The following is a 19,648-nucleotide window of genomic DNA, read 5'->3' as shown; positions in this document are numbered from 1 at the left end:
TTTTATCAACCAAAAGATAATGTAAATTTGTCCCATGACAGCATGAGTCACAAGAACCATTTTGCAGTATCTATCATTATGTGCCTTGAAATTAATTACATTTATTAAATTTGCATAAACTCATCAGATGCAAATATAGATGTTGTATAGACCGCACAGATATGTTTAAGTTGTCATTACAAAAAAAAAAACACCTTTTTACAATTATTTTGCTGTCTCTTTAAAAAGAAAAAAGAAAAAAAAGTAAACAAACAGCAATTAAATAGAAGGCAGTGTAATGGAGTAGCAGATATAGCTTAAAGGAAGTTTAGAGTAATATAATACTTTTATGGCAACTTCTAGTAAATGGGATAGTGCAGTATTATGGTATGGTAAACTCTTGTTGACAAGAGAACCAAAATAAAAATCCACAATGGCTGTGGTGCAAATTAGTCTGTGTATGTCAAGTGCAATTTGTTAATAAAGTTGACTGATTCATGCAAATTTTGACAAAACAATTAACATGACTGAAAAAAAGAATGAAACAGTTTATAAAATGCATGTGGCTGTTAATAGAGAAACTTTAATTACATAGGAAAGCTGATTTTCATAACCTGAGGAAAAAAGTGATTACATTTACAATTTATCATGATTTTTTCAAAACAATACGATTTCCTAAAATTTTCAGTATTCTGCTTTATGAATTCCTTTTCTCAAAACTGGCAGTATCATGGAGTAAATGTATTCCGATAAGCCTTGTGCATGTATTTATTTATTTTAACAGCAGACATTGTATTTTGGCTCAGTAACAAATTTGTAAATCTCTCTTTTGTGCCAGAAATTTTAATGACAGCCGAGCAATATGAATATTTCACCGGCGTGTATAAATACTCATTTTACAAATCATGGGGAAAAAAAGGCCATATTGAGTTACTTGGTGTTATTTCTATTTATTCATAACAATTATTTATTTTCAAACCTGATTTTACCATATGGCCAGCCTGGCACTATCTCCCACTTGGCATAATGTGACAAACTCTATCCTTATATTCTGGGGGTGTATTCTATACAAGAGGAAAAAAGCAGATCTGATCTCTCTTGTTAGTTTCAATTGCTGTCTATTGTATTTAAGTTGATAATAGTGACAGACAGTAGTTCCTATTTACTTCTTATAAGGAGTAGACCCTTACAAGTGTTGAAAGATCAGTCACACAATTAGCTGGAATGAAGGCAAGTCCATCATGTCATGACGAGCAACACTATCACTATAAATGTTTTCCCATAAACGTACCACTGGTAATATTTTTACATTCCACCAGATTCAATATTGATCTCAGAAATCTAAAATATATATATATTATTTATTTATATATATATTATTTATTTTTTTATCCACTGATTTTTGTTATTGTATTGGTATTTTAAGGTCCTTTGCTATTTATATGACATTGAAAACCATGGTCAGGGTTTCTAGAGAAAATATATAACACCCATTTAAATTGGTGTTATACTCCTAACACAATAAATCTGCATAATTACACACATACACATAACACACCTACATACATGTGCCAATATATTTATATGTACGGAGAAAAAGGAAAGATATTTACAAATGAATAGCAAAGAGAAAAGGGAATGCTGAGGGTTTTTTTTTACTTTAAATACATGTTTACATCTTGAATTTTAGCTAACAATATAGGAGAAAAATATATATATATATATATATTTATTGACCCAGAGTTCCTGTTAGGACATATTTTGTCTGCTAGGTTCTACCTGATTATATCACTGACTATCTACCTTGCAGATAGACATCAGCTGGGTTTGGCGTTTATTGTGGAGGGTTTTATACGTAACGATTTCACAAACTACACACATTCCTGATTGACAGCTGTGGCAATTCAAGACGTAATCAATCATTCGGTGTCACTCAGTTTCACCGCACAAACTAAGTAGCAGGCGCCTCTATCATAAGAGATCATGCTCTCATGATTCCACTTACATTTGTACTGCAGGTCAGTTCTTTCACACAGATACACATGCGCATGTATAGGGAATCATTGTCGTAGTGGTCATTTTCCCCAAATGCCTTTTTAAACCTTTGCAAAAAGACATCTGTTGTTGATACCCACTACCTTGTTTAGAAGGCAGAAAGGTACGTAGGACTTCTTTAATTTCAGATATATATGGCAGTTGATGTCTGCATCATATGGTTTTTGGGGCGGGTGGACGGGTGTTCACTTTAGTTTACTTGGAATGTCACTATATTTCAGTATAATAAAGCCATCATACTTTACTCTTAGAGCTAAGATACTGCTTGGATGAAGTGTACAATCCACACTGGTCCAGGTCAACAGACTTTGGAAATTCTACAAACAGACACTTCCTATTATAAAAAAAAATATAAACGCTTTATGAAAAAGATATGCCTATCTTTGACAATACTATGTAAACCAATTGCCGACAATTAGAAGAAGAGGAGGTAAGTCTGACAAGAATTTTACTTGAGGGTATATAATCATGTAACTTTAGAGTATTTCTGTAAATAAACTAAAACTGCAACTATGAAGCTAGAAGCACTCATCTATGAAAGGCATTACCCGTTACTTCACAGCATGGTCTTCCTGGAATAATTTGCTTTTCAAATATTTTAGAACCACGATACAAATTGGTGCTATTGATAAACCTCGCTTTAAACTTCAAGTGTGCCACATAAAAGTTTCTCCAAAACAGTGAAGCAATATTAAAAACATCCCAATTCTTGGTAAGGTTTATGGCACAATATATAAACAACTGGAGTACTCTGCCACCTAACATATAATCGACATAAACCATAGATACATCTCTTTCTATTTGGGCATCTCATCTGATAACTTAGGCTGAACTGTATTGCAACAGAAAGGGATTTCTATCACACACCATATGGATGCATTCTAAAAAAAAATAACCTCTACCTGTCACAGATTCAGAGCCACTTACAGGAGATTGGGCAATAACTTACTGTTAATGAATTTTATATGGAATATGACGTTACACACACACACACAAATCAGAAACACAGGTATGGATTTGTGCATTTAATCACATATAATATATCTATATTAAATTCAAGAGGATGCAATTTAAATAAATTGATACATACATATAACCTCCCTTATTTTGGCCATTTCTATGCCCAACCCCACCCCCAAATTTAACAGAAGGATTCATAAACCAGATGGTACTTTTTTTATCTGAGCAGATAACAGTCAATGAACATATGACAACTTATTTTCACATTTCATTGCCAAGTTAGTATCGTCGACGCCAGACACGTGTACAGCAGTTCAATTAATGCATTGTCTGTATGTTACAAATAATGAGCATTAACAAGGGGAAAAAAAACCAAAGTCACAACAAACAGAAAACATGCTGTTATTGTTGCTCTGCGATACAAGCTAGTGGCAACACTTGTACATCATTTCAATGATGAGATGCTTTTAGCTGAGGGCTGATACAGTGAACAGATTAGGCTTTTAACATGTTACAATACCCTGTCTTGGTTTAAATGGTACTGAATATAGGCACAATATTAACTCATTCCATCTCTAGGACAGTGTGCCAAGAGTGCCAGGCCCCATCAATCATTTAAAAAAAGAGAGAGATTATCCAACCGGGTCCCAGAACACATGGCTAAATAAAAAGGATTTACTTCAATTCGATAAGCTGTCATTTCTATAAAACGTTCCACAATGTACTTTGTTATTATTCCTTTATTTGAAGACACTTTGTAAGAAAAGTCAGGAAATTAGGGGATAATAAAGCTATATCTATCTATCTGTCTATCTATCGGTCTATCTATCGATCGGTCGATCTATCTATCTATCTGTCTATCTATCGGTCTATCGATCGTTCTATCTATCTATCTGTCTATCTATCGGTCTATGTATCTATCTATCTATCTATCTATATGGAATATTTAGCTTGTGCTGTTCAAGTGACATGTGTAGAAACCGCCAATGAATTGAAAACTCGGAAGAATTGGAAATGATCGAAAGCAATTCTTAGATGCCTAGGTTTTTAATAATGATGGCCTAAAAGAAGAATCACTGTGTTTTTTCAATGAGAATTTTCAAAAACAGACCATTTTTCAGATTTTTTTTTTTAAAACAAAACAACTAAATGTCGAAATATTACATTTAGTGTAATAGAAAATTTAGTCCTAGTCCTAGTCCTGGCATTTTTTGTATGTGGTACTGCAGCAGAAAAAAAGCACCAAAAACAGAATACAAAACCAAATCAGTGAGTTTAAAAAGGACACAGAGAAAGCATGAGACCATTAATTTTGACAGATTATGTTGCAACATATTTGTGAAAGCTCCACACACGTCCAACATTATTATTTTTTTCGTGGAGAGAGTTGGAATTAACTTAAAATGCAACCTTCAGATGTGATATTAAATATATTGTAGACAGTCCAATATTCATAAACAGTTTAGAAACATATATGCACAAGTTACAAACACATACAAACATATACACATATACACATGCATGTATGTCTTTGTGTAAACCAGACAAACAACCTGCTAATTTAATATGAGCATATCAATATCGTTGATAATTGAGAAAATTCCAAGAGCAATTCTCCAGCTTTTCTTAATTATAATTCATAAATTAAAGGGTGTCTACTTTTTTCATTGATAATAGGCTGATAATGATTATAATTCGTTAACATAGTAAATTACTGTCAAAGGGATGGGTGAGTGGTTTGAAGTATACACTGAAGCTACTTGTACTTCATTGCTAGTGGGCTATTTGCATAGCTGGTGGAATTAAATCAGCATTCAAAAAGTATTTGTTTGACGATCGATTAAATGTAAATATATTTACATTAAGAATAACGCATCACATTTCAAATCAATATGCAAACAACGCCACCTTTTCGATTAGAATGGGCATTGTGAGTAAACAAAAATACATCTCGAAAAAGAGAGATTTAAAAAAGGATAAAAATTTGGCAAACGTACACTGGAAATGTAAACTTCAACACATTGAAATTTAACTGTTTACGAGACCACATATACAACCATCAACATTGGGATAATACAAAACAAAAACAAAAACACACACACACACACACATATAAACAACATAACATAAACCAAAAACTCCCCACTGCTCAAAACCATGTTCTGCAATTTTAATAGCTTGCGTTGTCTCTTTAACCTGATTGACATTATTACAGAGAACTGCTAATGTTTTTGCTGCTAAGTAACACATGGGCTTAATGAGGGAATATAATACACTGGAAGAAAAAAATGTCACTGCTAATAACGTTAGTCCGATGTTAAACATAGACAGTGCGTGTGTCTGTCAAATCCTTATTCTTTAATAATGCTGTTTAATTGTATTGCTAATATTAGCGCTATGGCTATGAGAGGAGCTGTTAACATGGTATATGGGGTTTAAAAGCTTGATCTAACTTTGCTGCAGAGGGGTTTATCATATTTTTGTGCATTACATCTTCGTACTAAAAATGTGAAAGTTTAACCTCTTCTGTGCTGAAAACACCTGTACCAGTCAGAATCGCTGTGAAAAAGGTTTATACTCGCTTTAGGAATGTCAGAAGTAGGCCATACAATCCATTGCCTTGGGGCACATAGTCCTCTCTGACTGTTCACTACAGTATTTGACGTTTAAATAATCATCTTCCAATTTACATGAATGCACAATAATTATTCAATTTCAGTCACAGTAATGTTTTTGTTTAGGCAGGTTTACAAAAAACTAGCATTTTTTTTCTTTACGCTATGTCGAACACTAAATATTTTTTTGCATGTATGTTAATTTACAAGCTGAGATATTAACAGAGTAAGATACATATCTATCATATATACGTTCTATTGGTTTTATAGAACAAGCATGCACAGGTGTGCAATTGTATTGCCAAATAAATAATATCATATAAGGTATAGTCATTTTATATATACAGCATGTCTTTAAATTAACATATAGAAATTAAACAAGCAGCACAATGGTTTAAATAAATCACATATATAACTGTCACGTCGTTTTTAACCCTTTCAAAGGGAACTTATCATTTCCAAGGCAAATACTTTTTACATCATATGAAATTTGCAAGGAACCCAAATTAAATTGCAAGTCTATTTTAGGGCTTCTGTTTTACCATCACACATGTTTTAAATTACACACCAAAAAAAAAAAATAAAAAAAAATAAAGGATGATTAACACTTTGAGTGCCGCTGTACTGCAAACTAGCACTATAAGGAGTATCACTACCTTATTATATAAAATACATATATTAAACATACTTAGACAGAAAAGTGAACCGTAGAACAGAATGACTGATTTCAAACCAATATGCATGAATTTCTGATTGAGTTTACATGAATTATATAGAACGTAAAGTAATACAATTTAGAAAAGTACACAAATTAAGCGAATCTCTAATTCTCTAACAAACTACATTTAGGAACAAATAGAATAGAAAGTTTTTAATGTACAATATATTTTTCTCTTTTCATCCATCCCAGTCCAGATCTGGTTCCTGCTGTTTTAAATGTCCCCCCCCCCCCCTCCCCCTTCTTCTATTTGCCCATAAATACCTCTGCCAGATGTAGACTAGAGAGGTTGGGGTGACCAGGCATAAGTCATGGAAGGACATGCAGGGGGTTTCTGGTCATTCTCTACTTGTCATCGATCAAAGTGACCCCAAAGAACACAGTTCACAAAAATGCCGGGTTTGAGGTTATCAGTTATTTTGGTGATGAAACGTGTGGCTCATTTTAACAAGATGTTGACGTTAATTATATAATAATAGGCTAGTATCTATAATATTTGACTACAGTTATGAGGGTGAAATAACTGGGTATTTATCTTTTGCAATGATTACTATCTAAATGCAAAAGCATCTACTAATTGCATAGTTTGTTTGATTCATCGAGAAGTTATTGTATTCCCACCTGTTACAGATTTACAGTAACAGCTCAGAAAGTACACTGAACAGAAAATGGGGAAAAAAGACAGAAAAAAAACAGAAAAAAAGGTGTAAATAGGTTGCATGTATTTTTCTAGCATCGGTATCCTCAACATAGAAATTATATAATTCATTAAAAAAAGAAATGAAACGCTTGAGATTGAGTTTGAGATTATTACGTGAATTTTCATTGTGAAATCGGTCTTTAGCAGATTTTCTCTTAATTAATTTACTGAGGCAGCAGGAAAGAATGATTTTTAATCCGATAAAATCTTACAAGAAATATCAGTGTTTGGCCTTTTCTAATTTATTTTTATTAAGCTAAATCGGAGTGATGTTATAAAAAAAAACTCAAAAATCAAAGATGGACAACGTTCTTTACATTTTCATATTCTATGAAAAATTAACAAATGTAATCTGTTTTGCTACAAAAATTCGATTCCTCTGTAAAAATATTGATTCCTTTGTAACTGACCATTTTAACATTTTTTCTATCCAAATTTAGTAAGATAAACCAATTGAAATATGGATATCAATAAAAATTGTATTTGTCCATAAGTGATCAAATAGATTCAGAATTGAAGGTTCAACGTTAACCAAAGCTAACACTAATAAAATACACATCAGAACCTTTGTTAAATAAACTATTTTTAGAATTAAAAATAACTTATTTTTCCCTTTTCTTTTAATATGATTACAAAATATTTAAACTACAACAAAATGAACAGCTACAAATATTTCTACACACATGTCTAACATTAGTTCACTAAATCCATGTTCACTGCCAAAACACAAGTAACGAATTATTAAACCTTATTATAAAAGTTGTCCCAATTCTCTCAGCTTTTTAATCTCACAAACCGGAACTAATTTAGGACGACTTCCCTTCCCCACCACAATCCTTAATTTATATGTTTGTTTACGTTAGGCATTTTGTAGCACTGCTGAGATTGCTTGAGTCTAAATTTATTTCTAACGGTATTAATGCCAAACAGGCAATCGTTCACTCAGTCCTTGTGGCTCAATAGCCATTTATCAATTGATCTTTATTTGGATGCAATTGTAATAACTCTTCAGCAGGAAAGTATTTTATCCCTATGGAACTGAAATAGGACCCTGAAATAAATAATAAAAAAGAACAAACTGTTATTTTAATAAAAATAAAACGGTGACCAGTGTGAAACAATTTGGACATCTCGCTAGTTTTTTGGATGTCATCAGCTTGAAACCCAATTTTATGTTGCTGTTTTTTTTTAAATTTATTTGTTTATTGAGGTCATTCCATTAACCATTGCATAGAATCTAAGAAAGAATGAAATACTATAAAACTCTAAGATCTAAGAAAAATATAATTAGCATATAGATAATACTTAAAAAAAGATGTTCACACTGCCACTGCATGTTGTACCTATTTCATAGGGATATGACATTCCTATATATTACAAAGCTCTCTTTCACTTTGAGTGTCTGTTACCTTCTGGCTTTGGGGCAGAATTAAGCACTGGAGTGGCTGTTCGTGCTTATGTTCGTTAGAGATTCATATCAGCTTACAGTATTATCAGCAGTAATCAGGGTCCCTCTACAGGAGATACCAAAATATGCCTTGTTAAAGCACTTTCATCCAGTGAGGGGTTTTGAGCAAGTATAGTAGTTTAGTTATTTCTCTATATCACTGATTCCTTTAATTCCCCCCCCCCCACCCCAACCAGGTTACGTAGCAGTGTTTATGATGAAACTTTTTAGATCACATGTGGTTTATAAAAATTCAGAGATTATAGATACATGCCACAATAAAGTAAAAAAACAAAAACAACAACAAAAAGAAAGTTCAACAAAAACACACAGCACATGAAGACAAACAAAATAACCTATAACAATCAGAGACAAAATTATGGATATATAAAAAAAAAGAAAAGAAATAATAATAGTTAAGAATTTTGGCATGACATTAATTTCTCCACTAAAAAAAATATATATACATACAAATAAACTGTTCAGTCTATAAATAATTTAAATTAAAACGTTAACGTATTTGTCAGTACTTAAGACCTTGGTAAATACGTAAACGTTGCTTCTTTTTTTTTTTTTTTATCTATGCTCAGTAAGGAGGATGTGTAAGAGAAGATGCAGCCGGCTGGGTAGTATAACCATGTGCTTGGTACAGAGACACCGGCTTGTGTGATTAATTATATGATGTTACTGGCCTCGCAATAACATTTCAGCTTTCCCGTCAATAGCAGCATACCAATCTGCCTTTAAGGTGGCCCCCGCTGCAGGAAAAAAGCTCTGGGGAGGACGCCAAGACACAGCCTCGCAGTGTGAGTGAAAGAAGGGGGAGAAAAAGTGTGTTTATGTATAAGTGTTAAAGAATGTAAAAGACATAGAAAAAAAGATTTGCGTAGCGGTTAATTAAGAAGATGGAAAAGAAACGTGTAAAGAGTGAAGAACAGAGAATGGGTTGAAAATTGCAAACAAGTGAAAAGAAAGGAAAAGACGGAAGAAAAGCTTAACTGCCTTAGTTATCAACCCTTCACGGTGTGCCCTGAGCAGTTTGAACAACACTGCAGTTTAGCTCATCTGAGAACTGAAGCAAGCAGTACTCAACCACATGAAGTCAATTAAGATCCTAACAGAGGGGCCCCTCAAAATTCTATCACTGGGAAATCAGGGAGGGGAAGAAGGGAAAAGTGGATGTGGTTTTAATTCCACTTTTGATTACTTTCGCAGAAAGGATGCTACGGGCTAATTGCTTCGCATTTCATCTAAATTTCATTCGGATTTTAAAACTTCCTATTTTTCTGAACAACACGGAAGAGGACAGACTGAATACAGCTGATTTTTGTAGGTAACAATTCAGGTTACGAACAAAACAAAAAAAAAAGATATTCAAAAAGAAAGAAAAATAAATTATAGCATTAACATCAAGAAAACCACCAACAAAGTGCCCAAACTTCTCTATAAACCATAAAAGATATATCTCTGTAGTTGTAATCACCTACGATAGATAAGAAAAAAGAAAAAAATTGCAAACACCACAAACTCATTTAAAAAAAAAAAAAAGCACCGAATGTAACCAACTAAACATGTTTAAAAAGAAGGAACGCAATCAGTTTTATTTTTTAAACCAATATACACGTGTGTAAGTAGAAAGAAAGATGCACTCACCTGTTGGGACATTCTGAAGAGGAGATTCGCATCACAGTTCTGCCATGCCCCCATGTACCCGGGCTCACTTGCCGGCGTCCTCGTTCCGAACTGCATGGAGGTGTCAGGGCACTGGTCTCTGAATGCCCAGTCTCTCACCCTCCTGTCTCGCTGTCTGTCTCTTGGTGTGTCTCTGTCTCTCACATCCACTTCTGATTCTTCTGACTGAAAAGTGAAGGTGGATTTTTGAGCCTCTTGACATTCAGTAGCACAAGTGTGGAGTAGTTAGAGAGCTGCATGTAGGCTGCATTTCATTTAGGGAAAGAGAGTAAAAAAAAAAGAAAGAAAAAGAAAGAAAAAAAATGTGTAGGAGAGGATGAGGAAAGGGGTGGGTGGGAGGTGAAGTAGCAAGGAGGGATGTGCTGCTGGTGGGGGGTGAAAGATGCAAAGCTTATTTTGCACCTTCCTCACAGATACCCCTATCATTTATGCATGGATTGTGACTCCCCAAGGCTCCTCTTTGCTCAGCTTAACAGCTGCCTGTCAGGTGTGCATATTACTCTAAAGAAGAAAAAAATGCCAGAGACCCCAAGAAAAAGCTTTACGGATGTCACTAGATAGGAGAGCACAGAGTCAACTGCACTGCTCCATTGTCAGGCACCAAATGACATCCTGCACTAACCTCTCTCAGCCTACAGATACCCATATACACATAGACACGCACACACATATTAAGGATTTCACTGATCACAGGCAGTTGGGAGGGAAAGGTTCTGGCCCTTTCTGCGCTGCCTGTCTCTTTTATATCTCCTGCTTTTTTTCAACATTGCTGTCAAGTTAAGAATGCCACATCTGACACTTGTCTGTGCCACGCACCTCTTTGTGCAGTATAATGCATTTTGTTTTTTTCTCTTTGACCATGTTAAAAACATCACATTGAAAGTTAAAGGAGAAGACTTGCCCGTGAAGGTGAAATAATAATTTCACTAATTTCACTTGGTTGCCAATAAGGATGTCAATAAAGAAACACACAAAACATAGGAATAAAAAAAAAAAAATCCCAAATTATTATTTTGTCCAGCAAGGTCTAGTTTTTAAATACAGCTTTACATGTCACAAAGTTGTGCTGCTTTTCTTTAACAAACTGCATTTAATACAAAAAATAAACAACATACCATATACATTTACATGCAACATAACAAATAAAACCCAAGAACAACAGAAACATACAAACTAATATAACGTAAAGAAAACGTATACCAAAGAAAGAGGACTTATTATATGCACGATAAAATATGTCTCAAAAGACACATAAAAAAACACAAACATTTTTCTTTGAGATTCAAAGCCTGCACTGGAAGCTGACCAAAACGTGTATTAACCCCTCACATTACTGTACAACTTTGGATGTGTTACAGGAATTAAGGAATTAAATTCTCTACCAACAAAAAGCAGGATTTTTTGTTCTAAAGGTTGCTTTAAAAAAATATCAGAAAGTCAAGGTAAATTTTCTTGTAATAAAATACATACTTGCAGTAGGACAGAAAGCAGCACTTTCTCCCTGTCTGCAGGGTAACAATAAAGCCTGCATCCACATTCTGGAAAACAAACAAAAGACGTGAGCAAAGAGCTGGAGTGACTGCTCAGTGTCATTAGTGCACAATGAGGAGAGATGAGAGAACCGATGCTGTGTGGACAGAAATGTGCCTCGCTCTCTTCATCCCACATCTCTTGAAAGCTTTCCTGTTAAACTTTCCTCCAGTTCACCAACATTAAGCACACACAAACACAAACACAAACAACGCTTGGGAGCTGCGGATACACTGGAGGAAAAGGAGGTGAAAAAACAATTAAACACATATCTATGTCTATGTGAAGACAGCTAGATAGACAGACAGATAGACAGACAGACAGAAACACACACAAACACACACACACACACACACACATATCTATATATATATATATATAATCTATCTATCTATCTATCTATACACACACAGACTATACACGTGTATTACAATCTCATGTTTTTAATTATTAATATATGTATTTAATAATGGGGAAAATGGTGGTGGGGGGGGGGGGGGGGGGGGGGGAATTGAACCTACTGTCAATTGTGCCAACAGTGGCTGTGCTTTCACAGCCAGATATTAGCCATTTAAACTTCCTGTAAAATTTGCTAGCCTCTTGATTTCTGAAGTGGCACTCAATGCTTCAGTCAAGCTGCCTGCTCAGCTCCTGACCTTCCCACTAATGGCTGTTATTTGAGGGAGGCTTAAGGACACTGTCAATAGCAGGCTTCCTCTTATCTTCTCTCCTCTGCACCCCTCCCTCCTTCTCTCTCTCTCTCCCTCTGTCTCTTTTGCTCTAACTCCTACACCTCCCCCAACCCACCTACCGCTCCCCTCTGTCCTGCACTTTTAAACCCTGCACTGTATATATATATATATATATATATATATATATGTAAGGATGTTTATATATATATATATATATATATATATACATACATACATTTATGTGTGTGTGTGTGTGTGTGCGTGTGCGTGTGCGAGTTAAGTGAGGATGCAGTAAAAGCACCTGCTGCAGTAATAGACTGTTTTATTAAAACTGTTATTCTGCAAGAGTTGAAATTCCCAGAGGACTGTGCCATGTCAAAGCCGATATAATTAACTAGAAGCTCAGCAACGGATCAATTACTAGACAAGCAAGTGATAGTGAAATCAATGAAAGATCATCAGGCACATTATCAGTGTTGCAACTCATTAGGGTAAAACTGAGAAATGTGCTCAAAGAGAGCCCAGGCAAGGTGGCATTACAAAACAAAGGGCTAATTTGGAGGTCCTGCTGTGAACAATCTGTAACAGAATTAGTCTCACCCCTCCCCTCCCCCCCCCCCCCCAGTCTCTCCCAAGAATCCCACTCGAGCGGCCCCCACCCAAGCCTACCAAACTGCATGCAACTGAAACTCAATGTGACAGACTTGGAGAAGCAGTTTATTAAGATACCAACTTCAAGTTTATTTAGTTCATAAACTCTCTCCAAGAAATCAATATGTTTTGTGCAAGGGTTATTAGGTAGGCTAGCCTAATACAGCCAAAGTTGATCTCCCTATGCAGGGCTCTGCAATAAGGAAGGTCCCAAAACCTCCTAGTAATGTCCATTATACTAACATACACAGACATATGAGTCTGGACTCTGGAATCATTTTACCCTTTGTGTATGAATGCAAGGTTCATGGCAATAATTGAAATGCATAGTTAACAAGTCCAGAAAATAATTCTTACACTTGGTATCATACTGGTATTATATGAGTAAGTGTGAATGGTTTGTCGAACTTGACACTGAAAAACCATAAAAAACAAACCCTTTGTCCTTTTAAAAGAAGCAAACGGGCCTTTAATGATTTGTTTAAAAATAGAAATTAAATTTTTTTTTTAATTAAAGGTGTTTCACTTTTTCTTCAGATCAGATCAAAGAAGGGTTAAAATCCAATAGTAATTGATATTGCTAGAATCAATAATTGAATAGATTAGTTCAGTAGACGGCATTTGCTAGACTCTTCCATCACATTTTGGTGATAGCTTTGCAAAACCCAGAATATGAAACTAATTAACACACCTGGTTAATATGCGAATGATGGACATTGAACCAGATGTGATAAGTAAGGCGTACTGTCGGGTCCTTGCTCACCTAATAGTTAGTTAATATTTTGCCCACGTCTGGAAGACTCAATGGATCTTTGCATCAAGGAACACTCCAAACGCCATAAACAGAAGCACATTGTCACAGCTATGGCGTTAGAAAGTCCCTGTCCTTGAAAACATACCTTCTAATTTTAATGCATTTTCTTGATTTTTTTTTTGTTTATCTGAGGTGACCAAGAACCACACTATACCTACTGACATCGCATGGAAAAGGCTAGTCTCCCATGTTCATGGTATTCATGCTAGAGCTGTACTTCATGCATGTGCATGCCTGGCCCTGTGTTGTTTACGTGCAAGCCCAACGTAAAAGAACACCATAGGCACCCAGACCACTTCATCTTAATGAAGTGGTCTGAGTGACATGTGCCCCCTTCTTAGACCTTCAGCTGAAAATATTGTCGTTCTGCAGGAATAACAATCTTTCTTTGTAGAGTTTACTTGCTCTAGTGGCTGACAGTCACTAGGGGCGCTCCTGTAACATAGCATGTTAAAATGCTGCTATTTTAGTCCGAGTCTCAGGAGAATATCTGATTGGCCACACATAGCATATTTCATTTCCTATGAGAAAGCATTGGATTGGCTGAGTTCATCAACATCAAGAGTTACACGGAGGAGAGACAGGTGCGGCAAGGGATGAAAAGTAAATAATTCACCTTCTTTAACCCAGGCAGGGCTGGCCCATTAACCTAAATGGTGACTAGCATTAGGAATACATATCTGTATTCCTAACACTATAGTATTCCTTTAAACAGAATGAGTAGGGTGTGTTTGCGCAAGCACAAAGCACAAATACTTATACAACTCAAACTAATACAAAAAATGACAGCTGACTGTACACTTTCAGCAAAGTATTTTCATTTTGCATCAGTAAAAGGCATCATTTCAATCTTATGTTGGTCTTATTCAAGCCCAAAATGAAAGGAACACTCTAAGCACCATAACCACTACAGGAGTGCCTGGATGTCCCATAACGGTGCCTGGAGTACCTGGGCGGCCCTTAATGAGCCCGTCGTGGATAGACAAAGTGTTTTAGATTGGTTTGACTTCTTACCTGGATGCCGATCCCCACCTCCACTACAGCTACAGAAAACTGCAAGCTCTCATTCTGAGCTGAGCTCTCACTGGCTGAGAGAGGTTCTCTGACGCTGTCAACCAATGGTCCAGCCGTTCACTGCAATGTTTAGCTAAGGAGAACTAATAAAATCTCCTAAACTGGAACCTCTCGCTGTAGTGGAAGTCAAAGTGTTCTAAAGCGCACTGTAACGGTTATGACAGTTGTGGAGTTCCTTTGTGTTACAGTACAATATGAGAGTATAAATTGCATATTAAAAATATATGGCAACAGTGGAAATAATCTGGCTGGAAATAAAGGAAATCAGCAATCTGGTATGCACACAAAATAAAACTGTTCATTTAACCATTTGTAATCATGGCATATGCTCAATAAATTCATGACATACAATTAATAAACTGGGAAATATAGATAAACATACTGTAAAATACTAATTATATAAAAATAAATAAATATTAACATTAACAACAACTTCTCCTGAGCTAGGCTTCCCTATGTGACATCACTGAGTTACATAGTGATGAAAAAAGCCAATCAAGTTCAACCCTGAAGTACATTATTATTATTTTATTATTTATATAGCGCCAACAAATTCCGTAGCGCTGTACAAGGGGTGGACTAACAGACACATAATTGAGATCAGACCACTGGACGTACAGGAACATAGGGGTTGAGGGCCCTGCTCAATGAGCTTACATGCTAGAGGGAGTGGGGTATAATGACACAAAGGGTTAAAGTAGGGGAATTAAATAGTTTGTTAGAGAAGGGTTTATTGAGTGCTTGGTAGGTCATTTTTGACAGTTGCAGGAAAGGAGTCATGGGGTGGGGGATGAGAAGCCTGCTGACAGTTTAATTGATACGCTTTAATGAAGAAGTGAGTTTTCAAAGATTTTTTGAAGGGGTGGAGGCTGGGTGAAAGTCTGATTGAGGAGGGAAGGGAGTTCCACAGAATAGGTGCAGCCCTAGAGAAGTCTTGAAGGCGAGCGTCAGAGGTGGGGATCCGGGCAGAGGATAGGCGTAGGTCTTGGGATGAGCGCAGGGGTCTTGACGGGACATACTTGTGTATGAGGGAGGATAGGTATGTTGGAGCAGCATTATGTAAGGATTTGTAAGCAAGCGCCAGAATTTTGAATTGGGCCCTATTTCTAACTGGAAGCCAGTGCAGGGACTGACAGAGCGTGGAGGCGTGGGAGGTGCGACCGGACAGGAAAATAAGCCTCGCAGCCGCATTCATTATAGATTGCAGCGGTGCAAGCTGGGAACATGTAAGACCGGTGAGAAGGGGATTGCAGTAGTCGAGGCGAGAGAGAACAACAGCATGAACAGTATCTTAGCCGCGTCTGGCGTTAGATATGGGCGGATGCGCGCTATGTTCTTGAGTTGGAAGCGACAGGATTTGACTATCGATTGGACATGGGGAGTAAAAGAGAGGTCAGAATCGAAAAGAATCCCTAGGCAGCGAGCCTGCGAGGTAGAGGTGATAGTAGCGCCATTGACTTTCAATTATGCTGTTGATCCACAAGAAGGCAAAGAAAAAGCAACTGTAGCCATTTCCATTTATGACACAAAAAAGGAAAAATAATCCTTCTTGACTCTATAATGGCAATCAGATTTCCCCTTGGCTCAACAAATTGTTTACATACATATCGATGATATCCTTGAATTTTCTGTTTATGCAAAAAAGCAACCAAGCCTTTTCTTTTTTTTAAATTAGAGAAATTGATAATACAACCCATTTAGTCAGAGAATGCCAAATCGTTATGGTTCTTACTGTAAAGAACTGTTTCCTCTGCTGTAAGTAAAGACACCTTTCTTCTAGTCGACACCTTTCTTCTAGTCGTAATGGGTAACCTTTTATCTGCTCTATATTCCTGCTGATGAACTATATATTTGTATAGTATTATCATAACACCTTACAGTAGAGCTCTTTTTTTTCTAAAGAAGACATATCAAGTTTTTCTAGCCTTTCTTCACAACTAATGTTTTCCATTCTCCTTACTAGTTTTGTAGCTCACCTCTACACTGTTTCTAGTTCTGCAATATGCATATTTAAAATTGCAGTGCATATTTAAGGTGGGTCTTACCATTTATTTGCGATTACATGAATCAAAACACCTTTATAGACGAAGAAAGCACCTTGTAATATCTAGATCAGGCATAGGCAACCTTCGGCACTCCAGATGGTTTGGACTACACTTCCCATAATGCTTTGCCGGGGATGTAGTCCACAACATCTGGAGTGCCGAAGGTTGCCTATCCCTGATTTAGATTATAAGTTCTCACTGGAATTAGGCCTTTAGCTACTCAGGTATTTGTTTGTCAAATTCTGTATTATCTCAGATATACTGTACCTTTGTCTTCTTACTTGTACCAATTGTATCCATGTACAGTGCAGCAGAATGGCCAAGAACTTTAAAAAATAAGGCATAATAGTAATGAGAAAGGATGGAGCTTGGGAAAGCAGATAGGAACAAGAAAACAACAACAAAAATTAGGAGTATTGAAAGTTATGTTTTCAGGAATAGAGTCCTTGCATCATAATCATTACCATAAGTTGTAGTGGTTATGGTGCTGGACGTGTCCCTTTAAATGTTATATATGAAAAGATGTTTGAAGAACTACACATAATGCAGTTGACACATTTCCATTATTTTGTTTGCCATATCGCAACTCTTTGTTCTCAATATGTAGTGTTCACTTCAAATAATACTAGATGAATTATAGCGCTATGAAAGAGTTTAACCCCTACAGGACCGATGACATGTAAGAATGATCTTTGTTATAAAGGATTTATTTAAAACAGATCTTGAAGAAAAAGAAATCACATTTCTACATAAAAAAAAATGTCAAACGATTTTTGAATCTGTATTTAATTTTTGGCAGCTGTCGCTCTGATCCTTTTCCCTTGCAGAAGTCAAATTATAAATACATGTAAATGCTAATCTTATTGGATATTGTGGACAGTGTCCTTTCTGTCTTATTACGAACAGGGTTCTTCACTAAAGTGAGAATTTAAAGTGAATTTTCAAATTGCTCTGTATGTTAGCTAAAGTGAATTTATAATACCCGTTATACCCGTTATATACTATAACAAACACTGTGAACACCAACACATTCTGCACAACTACATACCTCCCAACTTCATCATACTGTGAATCAGGACACCTCAGTGATTCAGTGCTTTTTGCAGGGTTCTAATCTGGGTCAGTGCAAAGATTTTTAGCTACACAAGTATCATTTTGCTGCCGCCCCCCCCCCCCCCCCAAATAAAACCCACAGGGGTTGAGACCACCTCATTCCTGGTGCAAAGGGGCTGCAGATGGGGACACATGGGCTCTAGAAGGGGTTCAGAGGCTGTGGTGGGGGATAGGGTATGTACAAGGGGGGACAAGGTATGTAGGGGGGGCAGAGGCTGTAGAGTGGAACACACACAGGAGCTGTAAAGGGGAGGGACACAGGGGCTGTAGAGGGGGACACACATGGGCTGTAGAGGGTTGGGACACAGGGTCTGTAGAGGGGGGGACACAGGGGCTCTAGAGGGGGTACAGGGGCTACAAAAGAGGGCGCTGAGAGAGGGCAAGGGCTGTAAAGAGTGGAATAGGGGCTATAGCAGTGGGGTAGGGGCGTAAAAGGGGGGAATGGGGTGTAGAGTGGGAGCATGGGCTGTAGAGTAGGGGGTTTGGGCTGTAGAGTAGGGGATATGGGCTGTAGAGTAGCGGTATCGGCTGTAGAGTAGGGGGAATGGGCTGTAGAGTGGGGGTATGTGCTGTAGAATGGGGGGTATGGGCTTTGTATGTATGTTTGTCATGTGCTTGTCTGTCTGTCTGTGTCTGTCTGTATGTATGTGTGTGTGCCTGTCTGTTTTTATGTATGTATGTGTCTTTGTATGTATGTGTGTTTTGTGTGTGTGTGTGTGTGTCTGTCTGTCTGTGTGTATGTGTGTGCCTGTCTGTATGTATGTGTGCCTTTCTGTCTGTTTGTATATATGTTTGTCTTGTTTGTATGTATGTGTGCCTGTCTGTCTGTCTGTATGTGTAATTTGTGTCTGTATGTGGCTGTATGTATCTGTCTGTCTGTGTTTGTGTGTCTCTGTATGTATGTGTGTGTGTCTCTGTATGTATGTGTGTGTGTGTCTGTGGGGGGGGATTAGAGGGGGGAAGAGGGAGGGAGGGGGGGAGAGAGGGGGAGAGGGATGGAGGGAGGGGGCCCATGGATCAGTTTCGCACCCGGGCCCCATGGGTTATGTGTACGCCACTGTTGGGAGCTTGCAAATGAATACTATAAATAAAAAGAAACAATCTACAACAGAAATAAACTGATACAGTTGTTTTTGTGAGTTCTGCATGAAAGCATGTACTCTAAAAGGCAAAAGGATAGGTGTGACACAAGATACCAGTAAAGGGCTTTAGCAGAAGTGTATCATAGGTGAAAATAACAGAAATGTTGTAGATTATGGGATCAAGGATGTTCGGGGAATGTGTAAAGATTGGTTGTGACTCTCATAACTGTGAGTTGTATGGATATGGAAGACATTCATGAAAGTTTCACCAGATAGAGACATTTTATTAGGAAGGTGAAGAGTTTTAGGTCATAAGAAGAAATGAGGCTTTAAATGAAAACTCTACAGTCTGTTATAGTGGTGATGCTAGTAGGCTACAGGTTTGTGTTTAACCGTTTTGGAGCAGATTGACAAGAACAAGGATCTCCAACTTGCAGGTTGTATGGCCCTGCACTTATCCTATTGCTAATGACATCACACT

At 36.9% G+C, this 19,648-nt stretch overlaps 1 protein-coding gene across 3 annotated transcripts in view; it reads right to left on the bottom strand.

Moving 5' to 3' along the window:
* The window catches only part of BNC2 (basonuclin zinc finger protein 2), a 569,366-nt gene that overhangs the window by 211,779 nt on the left and 337,939 nt on the right, over window positions 1-19,648 (bottom strand). For 2 of the 3 annotated variants that reach the window (XM_063455247.1, XM_063455245.1), the window contains exon 3: window positions 10,128-10,331. In XM_063455247.1, coding sequence (XP_063311317.1) covers window positions 10,128-10,331 — 204 coding nt within the window. Of the gene's footprint in view, window positions 1-10,127; window positions 10,332-11,636; window positions 11,686-19,648 lie in introns of those variants that run through there. The other variant, XM_063455249.1, reaches the window with a different exon arrangement.

This window comes from Pelobates fuscus, chromosome 5 (assembly GCF_036172605.1).
Source record: "Pelobates fuscus isolate aPelFus1 chromosome 5, aPelFus1.pri, whole genome shotgun sequence".
NCBI classification, from domain to species: domain Eukaryota; kingdom Metazoa; phylum Chordata; class Amphibia; order Anura; family Pelobatidae; genus Pelobates; species Pelobates fuscus.
The sequence above is the reverse complement of the archived record's forward strand: the minus strand, read 5'-3'. Positions and strand labels throughout refer to the sequence as shown.